We start from the raw sequence: 11,618 nt of genomic DNA, 5'->3' as shown, positions 1-11,618 counted from the left end.
AACTTTGGAGTTCAACTGTGAAGTCTAATGAGCTTAAGGACTAATGTCATAATTTCATCCTTTTTACTTGGGCTTAAATAAAAGAATAGAAAGAGAATGTTGGTTGTGGAGGAGACTCAAATCATATAAACAAGCACATTGACGAATGCTGAACGAGCATGACAGTGAACATATAATGAACATATTCAGTGGCGTTAAACGAACACGTACGTGAACGCTAAATGAACCGAACATGAAAAATTTCAAAAATAAACAAACAAACACGAATACGACACTGAAAATGTAAACAAACACGAATAAAATATGAACATTTTCAAAAACAAAGCAAATGAGCGTGACCACAATCTTATCTATTCAAACCCGATTCATTTACACCCGTACTGAAAGATAATTGAATTTATTCATGCAAAAATTGATTATCGAGTTAACCCTAAACTTCCCAAGCACTAATGGTAACCTAAAAGGTGTGATTAATTGTATGCATCTTGTAAGTTAAAATTTTGTCCATAAGAGGTAATTTATCCCAAAAAAATCCTTTTAGTTAGTAGCATTTATTGTTAATTTTCCAAATTTATAAATAAGGTTGAATGAGTAGACATCTTGTAGTTTTCTAAAAATATTATTATTATTATTATTATTATTATTATATTTTAGGGGAAATAATTTTACAATTTTTTGGGGGAATGATGTGAAATTTACGTCCCAGTTCCCACGTACAACATATATTCCAACTTGCATATTTAATCATTTTATTCTATTAATAAATATTTGAATATTAAACAATGATTAAGATATTATGCTTATACTTGAAGTTACTGTAAACCTTTAATAATATTAAATTATAACGTCAAACAAAATTCTTTCTTACATCAAAGTTTTGTGTTATAAAATACCAAAAGGTCAAATGTATTGGGGTCTTGAAATCTTCTTTTAAGGGTTACTCTTCACTCTAATTATTTGTCCTTTGAATCGAAATTTGATTATGATATCAGAAATATTACTCTCTCAAAAGAAACCCAAATTTTAGTGACAACCCAAGACTAACAACAATGGTTAATTATTGTCCAATATATGGCCTAAATTGACATATGAAAAATATATGGCCTAAATTGATAAATGAGAATAAAAGTACAACTAACACATTGTTTTTAATAAAAATAATATATTAAATATATATATATTTAAAATAAAATATATTAATTATGATTCAAATATATAGTTAGGAATGAACATGGGTCGAGTCGGATTTTCGGTCCACCTGACCTGATCCGAAAATTATAAATCCTCCACTCGACCCAAACACGACTCGAAAAATATACACTTTCCACCCGACACGAACCCGGCTCAATTTTTTGATATAAAATCTGAATCCGACCCTACCTTACACGAAATAATATATTTATTAACAATATTATTTTTATTCAATAAAAATAAGGATTTAATTGAAAGAAAATAATATATATAAGATATTATTGTAATTATCCCTAAATATTTAAAGTAAAATTATAATTTTTTGGGTTGGGTCAGGTCGCCTATTTTTCAACTAAAGCCGAACCTGAACCGACCCAAACATAACCTTAAAAAATTCGACATGATTAGGTTGGATCGAAATAGAACTCTTCGAGTTCGGGTCTCATGCCCATCCATAAATATACCCTTTATATTTGTATGTATAATTTAAACTCATCAAATGATTTTAATGAAAAAAATATTATTAATTTCTTCGGAAGTTTCAAATTTCAATAACTATATATAGGATTTACAATTATTAATAATTTAAAAAAATCTTAAATACTTATAATGAAGGGAGGATTGTAGGGTGAAAAATCAGTGAGTCACAATTATATATTATAATAAAGGGAGTCTTGACGGTTTGTAGGACCCAATGCCCTACCATGGGAGTGACAATGAAAGTGAGGAGCCCCCCAGATGTCAACACAAAATGACATAACTTTTCATCTTCAAGGAAGGTAAGAGAAGGGAAGTGGGACAGTAGGGTCCTAAATCCTAATCCTACCGCGAAGAATCCTTGTCGGCATACCCTCCTAAAGGACATCATAAAGGACAAACCCTTCTTTCCCCACTTTTCCCTCTGTCATTTCTTTCCTTACTCCTTTGCCTACGTTCTGTTATCTCTTTTCCCCCACTCCGATATTAGATATATCATCGTGTCATATATATATATATATATACATACATATATTATAAAGTTGTTAAATTTTAACGTGATAAATTTTAACGTGATTTTATAATAAAATTAAGAGTATATTATATCATCTCTAACTAAATTTTAATATTTTATTTTATTCATCGTACTTTTAATTTTTTTTGCTAATTAAACTCCATAGATTGAATTATTTTATTCACTCTACCGTTAATTCTCTAATGGTTTGATAATGTGTCATTTTTTATTATTATTTAATATAAAATAATTGAAAATATAAATGATAAATTACAATGTTCCTCACTAAACTTTACTCTCTCTCTCCTATTTTGCTCACCCAATTATAAAATAAAAAAACAGAAGGTGGTCGGATGCAACCGCCAACCTCGTCGACCGTCGTACATAATGATTGTTCAGTTCTAAATTTCACGGGTCGCTTCGCCTCGACTCCTTGAGTCAAAATCCGACCTCCATTTTATTGTAACTTGCTTCGAAGTTCACAATTTAGTGATTGAAAACAAGGAAGATGAAACATTTCAATCAAGATTCACGAATTTTGAAATATTTTCCGGTGAAACAACAATCAGATTTGAACTCAGGGGCTTGAGACGAATTGACCTATGAATTTTGGGACTGAATGGCCACCATCAATGATGGTCGGAATAAAAAATGATGTGGTGATCAGAAGCATCAATGAGGGGAAAGAAGATTCAAAACGATGACGTTTTGGTTGAGTTTTTCAAAACGACATCGTTTTGATGCTTGTGTCATGTTATAACACTATTAAAAAGTTAACGACAGAGTGAGCAAAATTATTCACTCTTTAAAGTTCAGTGAGCAAAATAGAAAAAATAAAAGTACAGTGAGTAAAACATGAGAGAGAGTAAAGTTCAGTGAGTAACAATGCAATTTAGCCTAAAAATAAAGGGTATGATTCATTTACACCTAGTGTAAATTAAGAGTTTTACATCTTTTTTTTTATGATCATCTGATAAAAAAATTGAATTTAAAATTAACAATAGGAAAGAAAAAGATATTAAAAAAAAGTCAGTCTAATTTCAACTTTAACATCACTTTTTGACTATGATTTTGCACTCATTGCATAAGTACACTTTGAGATAGACATGAGACCCGAATCTGATTAGGTCATATTTTTTAAAAATATATATATGTTCGGGTCAGGTTGGGTCGGATTTTGTTAAGGTTATGTTCGGGTCGAGTCGAGTTTGGATTTAGGGTGAAAAATACATGACTCGACCTGACCCGAAAAAATTGTAATTTTACCTTATATATTTAGAGATAATTATAATAATACCCCATATATTATTTTCTTCCAATTAAATCTATATTTTTATTAAATAAAAATAATATTTTTTAATAAATATATTATTTTGGGTCGAGTCGAGTTTGAATTTTAACTAGAAAATTTGGATAAGATTTGAGTGGAGGATTTATAATTTTCGGGTCAGTGGATCGAAATTCCGACCCGATCCAACCAATGCCTATTCCTAAGTACACTGAGAATTTATTGCTTTAGAGGAAAACCCTAAATCCTTCCATCAACATCATCAAAGTAGGCTTAAGTCAAACAGTTATAGACATCAAACCTAACGTTCTGATTTCACTAAATGTAACACCCTACACTAGTACGACATACAATCGACCAATGAGAGTGCCACACAGAACCACCGAAATGGTTAACCAAAATTTTTCTTAAACCAATTAAATTAAAAACATTTACCTATAAACATTCATGATAAAATAAATGACAATATTTATACAAAACAATTTTTATTCGGGAGTTCCCAAAAATAGTAAACAAAATATATAGATCATCATTTAAAACAATTCACGACTCAAGTACACAAAATAGGGATTTTGAATATACATGTCCTCTAAAGGACTCGAGACGTTCTCTGCTCTGGATTATGTTTGGGACACTGCTGGTCAACCGGATCCTCTACAGATCTTCACTTAATATGCATAAGGAAACAAATTCCAAAAGCTGAGCTAACTAGGTCAGTGTCACACTAACAACTAAATTATACTAACATGTGTATATTAAAAACATATTGTAACAACTGATAAAATATACAATAAATATAATCATTACTACTATTAGTGAATATCCTTGCGATATTCACTCTCTACGCTATGGTAGACATCATGGTGCGGCTGAGAGATTTATGCATTTCGAAACTCATGCATCCCTCTAGTCAACCAAGGATGTGGCCCCTAAAATCACTACATCGGACACCACACCCCCGACTAGTCCATCCCTTGCGAGTGTCGAACCTTGCGCCTTAACTAGTCAGTTTTAAGGGCCTTGCATCCTGTCTAAGAAAATATCCGAACTGTATCTATACTTTAGACACTCTAAACTAAAGGAACTCGGGTGTCCGATTACCTTTGTTTTTATCGTTCGTTGAAATAACTTGTCTTGGAACTCAAGTCAGAGAGAAGTTTATGAAATGTATTTGTGCATGAAGAAAACGAGGTGAAAGTACATTAACCTGCAAAGCCAAAAAAGGAAGCTTGAAATTCGTACAGAAAGAGGTTGAAGAAGGGCGGGCACAGCACAGAATTCGATAATCGAAACCCCCAAAAATCGAAATAATTTGGGACACCATTGATTGATCCACTGACACCGTAACATATGATTACAAAATCTTATGTTAGTACTAAATTTGAATTTATAAAACTTTTAAGATATAAAAATAAATTTTTGATATTAATTTTTTTTTAAATTTATGATAGTTTTAAATTTTTAAAAGAAGATGGTTCTACCTTCCCTGGATCTATACTCGGACACCGTCCGTTTTAACCGTCTTATACTAGGCAGTGAATGCAAATTGATGAGTACCCCGATGAAAAAGCAAATTAAAGGGTGAAGGTGAAGGTGACGGTGAAAGTGGAATACGAACAATAATGAAAGACGAGAAGCAAAGAGAAGCATGTGAAGTTGGTTGGTTCCATCCCATGCATGTGAGCCGATGGTGTCATGTGGCGCCGCCTCATCCACTTGGCTGGCCACCCCCATTTAAGTATTACAGCCATGTTTTTGACAAGCACCGCGAGTACGACCCTCCGCCCGCCTCCTCCTTCAACAATAAAATATAACAATGATCGTTTAGTAATAATATGATAAATAAGATCACTAATAAGTAGAGTAACAACGTACATAAATTGAATACACTAACAACTTTAAGCATCAAAATAGGAGGAAAGAAACTCGAAGAAGAACCAAAATGACTAATGGAAAAAATGATTTCTCCTTGACAACAATCTCATATGGCACATATATGCGATAACCAACAAACCGTCTCGTACAAACATACAAAGTAACCAGATATCAGAAAAACAACCAACCATGTATTCAATGAAAAACAAAAGACCAATAAAAAAAACCTACACCGAGAGTCTAAAACATTAGTAGTCATGATATCCTTTACTAAAAAAATTTAAAGAAAACTATTATTGAAAATATAATAAAAAAAAACTAAAAAATGACATGATGGTGGCCGAAAAAGACTACCGCTGCCCTGAAATAAAGAAATTTTAAAAACTACTCAGAAAACTATGTAACTTCCGCATAGCACTTTGTGGAAGAGTGGGCTACAACTTTAAGTCGAGTGATTTCTAAACAAAAAAGTATGTATTTTTGAATCCTAAAGCTCTGAAACAATGAAATGCTCACAAAACTTGAACTAGTGTTCACAAAAATGGCTACGATACAGAAGAAATGTTCACAAGATTCTGCAAATTGTTCAAACTCTGATAAAAATCAAGTTTCCCAACGGAATTTTGCACAAGGCCCCCAGAAGTATCAACCATTGTCGGTCCGGCTTCGAAATCATTGTTGTGTTCGACATACATAATCCTTGTACAACACAAAGTAGGTAAACACTGTCCCGGACAAGCATTTCCAAACAATTTACGTTTCTTCCGATTCATAGATTGATAGATAAATATATCCTTTGAACCTTCATTGACTCGTCCAAGAATTCAAACTCCAACACTATGTTTGCAGGTCAAACATATCCTGCCTTGTCACTGCAGCGTTCTCCTCAACGACTCGATGCAGAGGGGCCCCGAAATCCAATGAGGGGTTTCGACTACTGTATGTGCGGTTTTCTGCTTCATTATGAACGTTGTCTCTGATGCACACAAACCCCGGTGATACCCGGAACTCTACAAGCCAGACGTCTACTCCCTCCAACTTAATGCACATGTGTTATATCAGTCGAACCCGCAGCTCGACCAGAATCAAGTATAGAAGAGCAGGTAAACCTGTCCCGGAATTCAAAGCACTTACATTCTCCTTCGTCGGTTTCAACATCAAAGCTCGTCCCAGAATTCAAACTCCAAAGCCCCATTTTGCAGGTCAAGCATAGCCTTTGTTGTCAGTTTACACATGTTCACCAACTCCATTACTGAGAACACATCAACAATCCTAGAGCTCTGAACCAATGTAATTATATGTCATGTACCAAGGAGTATTCGTTCATTCTGGGAAAAAAATTAAGTTAAATAATTAGTTAGAATGTCAATTGGGGGGTGTCCTCAACCAAACTCATAAGTCAAAACATGGGCACTTGAGACTATAACTGTCTGCTCCAAACTTGATGAAAAAAGAAACTCTAATCAACAAAGTAACTATAAAAACCGATATTAACGTATCATTAGCATTAAGAATTTTGATATTTAAGATATAATGACTCATCGATAAACAAGGAATCAAAAACTGAAATAAGACGATCATTAACAGTTTGTGGCGCTTGTTCGTCCTATAAAATAGAGGAATACACATATATACATGACACTAAAACTTACTTGATAAAGAAAACAGTATCGTCTGGTCTAAAACTCTTTATCTGCACTGGCAATCAGAGTAGAAGATCATACGCGAACTGAGAATGCAGCTTTGCTTTAACCTAATGAGACATGTTGACAAAAAAAAATAATAAAATGAAGAACCCATTGTAGTTAGCATGATACAGGTGAACTGAAAAGCAACCCTGACAAGAAAGCTAACAAAGAAAAAGGGCATCTTAATCGACAAATGAAGGGGCAATCAGATTCTTGAACAAAGCTCCAGTTCAACAAAAGATGAAAGAAATTCTCAGAAAATGTCCATGTATCATAGATGTAAACACAAACTATGAGCTCACGACAATTGTTGTTCATATCGTAACCATGGCAGTTTGTCAGTGCAAAACAACTTTTGGAGGTAACCACAATTTACCATAGCTGTTTTTATGTTACTCTGACTCTTCATTTTCCTTCACGTACAGTGTCCAACAATCATCCCAGACACATCAGGACATGAGTATGTAGACATGACTATACAAAGACCCTCCAAATGCATGGAAAACTTGTGTCAGAAACATACAAGTATCCGACACTCAGACGCGAGTCTGAGTAACATAGGTTGGTTTTATTTCTTTGAAATGTTTAGTTTCTCTAACATTTTTAGTACTGTGAGCACAACCTTTTAAACTGTCCAAGTAAGGATAAACCCAGTCACATTCAATTTATATGATAACATAAGAAATAAAAGCAAATATGGAAGAGTATAGGAAAACAAATCTAGTTTTTCTAGTTCATAAACTGTAATTTCATCCAATAAAAACTATGTATCAATAAGATGCACATTTCCCACTGTTTCTACACATTGAAGAAACCAAAACTGTCAGTTGTGACTATATCTCACCAGTCAGCATCAAGGTATGGAAGATATGATCTAGGCACCGTACATCAAATGCTCAGTTGACTCCAAAATGAACCATTATCACGATTTTGCATCATTAAAACGTGACGCCGTGGATCCTTTATCCATGATCTACTCAAATATGGTTGCATTCTCACAACAACGAATACCTTCAGTTTCTTATTCTTTATTATGGTACACCCGTCCTCCAATTCATGTTGTCCGCACAGCTTGAACAAGATGACCGAACAATTGGGCCTTAAGTTTGTACACTAGGAACAACATGATGGACGGAACTAGTAATTAAACCCCTCTCAGTCATTTCATTTTGCAACTCAATGGCTTCAGCAACATGCCCAAACTCATAGTACTTCCTTAATACACCAATGTAGAGAACTTCATCGGGAAGGATACCCTTGCTTATCATCTCATCCAGAAATTCTCTTGCTAGCTGTAACTGACCACATCGGCAAAACCCTGAAACCAGGGAAGTGTAAGCTGGCAAATCCAGCTCCATGCCCATTTCAATCATCCGGTTCTTCAGATTCAAAGATTCCTTAAAATTTCCATGCTTTAGATTTCCATCTATTAAAGCAGTGTAAGCAGTTGTATCTGGAACTAGATTTTTATTTAGCATTTCATCAAACATACTTTTGGCTGCTTCAATGAAATTCTTTTTACAGAGGCCATCAATCAATACTGTATAAACTGCGACATTAGGTTGTAAATTGAACTCTGGCATTCTGTTGAAATAATTGATTGCCTCTAGAACCAATCCTGCTTTGCACAAACCATCAACCAAAACACAAAAAGTAACAACTGTAACTTCAATACCGAGGTCCCATATTTCTTCTAACAGATTCAGTGCCTCGTTTATTTTCCCCGCCTTAAAATAAGAATCCATGATTGTAGTATATATGACAGGATTTAAACTCAATCCAGATTCCTTCATTTCACCGATGACAATTTTAGTTTCTTCTATCTTATCCTGATTGCATAATCCCCAAATGACAGTTCCATGCAACAAAAGGTCAGGATTAATGCTTTTCTCCTTCATTTCTTTGAAAAGATTCAAGGCATGCTCCATCTTCTTAACTTTCATATAGCCGTGAGCGATAGTGGTATAAATTTGCACATTAGGAGTTAATCCAGCTTTCAGAATTGCCCTAAAAATTTCATCTGCTTCCTCTATTCGCCCTGCTTCACAAAGACCATCGATTATAGTTGTATATGTAACAATGTTAAAGGCAATATTTGCCTGCAACATCTCATTAGCCAGCTTCAGTGCTTCGGTTAGGTTGCCAGCTTTACAATTTGCATCAATTAAAGAAGTATAAGTGTACTCATTGGGTAAAAGACCAAGCCGCCTCATATCAACCAAGAATTTAATCCCTTGTTGCATCATCCCTTCCTTGCAAAAAGCATCAATAAACGTGCTGTAAGTGACAACATTTGGTCTCAACCCCTTATTCCTCATTTCACGAAAAAACTCAAAAGCTTGATGCATCTTCTGAAATCTACAAAAGCAGTTTATAATGGCGTTGTATGTAATTACATCAGGCTCACACCCTACGTCCTTCATCTTTTCAAAAAAGAAAAGGACTTCATTCAATAATCCCACCTTTCCATATCCATCAATTAGGGAGTTATATGTGACAACATCCGGTGTTAGGTCAATCTCTTTCATTTGTGTGAGCAGCATTCTTGCAGTCTCCAATTCCCCTTCTTTGCACATACAATCTATCACTATATTATAAGTGTATACCGACGGAGCTATGCCAGCCCCGACCATTTCCTCCAGAAACCTCTGAGACCGGTTTCTTCCCCCTGACTTACAAACCTTATTTAAAAATGCATTACAAGAACGAACTTTAGGCAAAACTCTAAATCTCTTCATTTTCGAAAAACATTTGCCAGCCTCCTCAAGCAATCCCAAATCCACCAACACACTAAACAAAGCATCAAACACCCCAAACCCATATGGACAAACGTTCCTTGTGGACCAAAGAACATCGAAAAAATCGAAACCTGGAAACACTACTCCACGCCTTGACAAAACGAATTCCTTAAGAACAGCAGTAGCATCAAAATACATTTTGCTATAAAACAAAATGTGCACTAATACACAATATGATTCACTAGTAGGGCTAAACCCTTTCTGGGTTTTAGCCCGTTTGAAGAATTTCAACGCCAAACGAGGTTCCCGTTTCAAACCGACCAAAACCTTAGACACCCAAATGGGCGCCAAGCTCGAACCAAACAAATTCACAATCTTTGGGTCATTCCATTGGTCTTGTCGAATGATATTAACCAACGATTCCTTATCGAAATCATCTAAAAAATTGTTGGTATTATAACGAGACTTGGTCCCAAATGGGAGCTTGATCACGAAATAAAAACTAGTGAACAATACAAAGGGGCAGACAACAAGAGAGCTATCGTATGGTGGGGAAAACGTTATGAGATGAGGGTTTTGATATAGAAAGAAAGGGCGGCTTACTCTGATAGGGATTCTGCGGTTGATGTGGAAGATACGGCGGAGAGATACTAGCATTTTGGTGAAGAAATAGTTGCAGAGTTTAGCTTCATTTTCAAAGCTGAGATTGCATTTTTCTCTCTCTCTTCTTAATCTGTTCTACAACAAATTTGTGCTTTGTTGAGTGAGAACTGGGAACTGAGGAAAGAGTTCTACTGGGTTTTGGTTTAGGTTTTAACGATGCAGCAGGTCTCTAGTGTGACCGACTGTGGCGTCGATGGCCATGACTGATTGATTATGAAGCTATTTTGGGCTTTCACTTCTCGCATTTCGGCCCACTCCACCATGTTGAAGTGTGGTATTCGCTGCTAATATTAAGCCTGTTTATTAGGTAATAAAAAAAGGTAATTTGCACGTTTAGTACCTAAATTATTAGTTTTGATATATTTTAGTACTTAAAATTTTAATTTTTTTAAAATCATATCTAACATTTAGCTTTTGTTTGTTAAGTACCTCACCATTAAAACTTCAAGTGATTTGCATGTGACACCTTTTTTATGGGTAAATTGCACTATTTATTACTGAACTATCTTTTCACTCCTATTTTGGTCACTAAAATTTAATATTTTCAATTTAATTATTTAACTTTCAAATTACTCCTAACTTAATCACTCTAACTTCCAAACTTATATTTTATTTTTAATTACATATTAATATAAAAATTATCATGTCACAAAAATTATTAATAAAACAAATTAGAGTGATTAAAATAGGAGCAATTTGAAAGTTGATAAGTTAAATTAAAAATTGTTAAACTTTAGTACCAAAATACGAGTGAGAAGATAAATAATTGATGAATGATATAATTAAATGTTAGGTACCAAAATGAAACAAAAACTAAATGTTAGGTATGATTTAAAAAAATGAAAATTTAAGTAGTAAAACGGATGAAAAATGATAGTTTAAATACTAAACACATAACTTGTCTTAGAAAACTCCATCCCATAAATTTATATTTGCTCAGATTTTTTTATATAAAATTTGAGTTTTAGGTTGAGTTGAAGAGATTTTATCACTTCCCAATACAATTACAAAAATATTATTTCATATATATATATTATTAGCTATATTTTAATAAAATTATAAGTAAAAATTAATATATAAGATATTAAAAGTAGACTTAATACAAAATTCAATACTTAAACTATATCCAAATTTAACTTTTAGTGTTTAAAGATTTTTTTTAAATAAGTGTCTAATGTTTTTTT

At 33.8% G+C, this 11,618-nt stretch overlaps 1 protein-coding gene across 1 annotated transcript; it reads right to left on the bottom strand.

Annotated features, from left to right (window-relative positions):
- Window positions 1-7,564: 7,564 nt before the first annotated feature.
- LOC120184273 (putative pentatricopeptide repeat-containing protein At2g02150) lies at window positions 7,565-10,635 on the bottom strand. Its single transcript, XM_039188774.1, has 2 exons — window positions 10,618-10,635; window positions 7,565-10,509 (listed from the first exon to the last, which is right to left on the bottom strand). Exons 1-2 carry the CDS (start codon window positions 10,633-10,635, stop codon window positions 8,134-8,136), a joined length of 2,394 nt encoding a protein of 797 aa, XP_039044705.1. The 3' UTR covers window positions 7,565-8,133.
- Window positions 10,636-11,618: the final 983 nt, after the last annotated feature.

This window comes from Hibiscus syriacus, unplaced genomic scaffold (genome assembly GCF_006381635.1).
Source record: "Hibiscus syriacus cultivar Baekdansim isolate YM2019G1 unplaced genomic scaffold, ASM638163v2 tig00112864_pilon, whole genome shotgun sequence".
Lineage (NCBI taxonomy): Eukaryota > Viridiplantae > Streptophyta > Magnoliopsida > Malvales > Malvaceae > Hibiscus > Hibiscus syriacus.
This window is presented reverse-complemented; position numbering and strand designations above follow the sequence as displayed.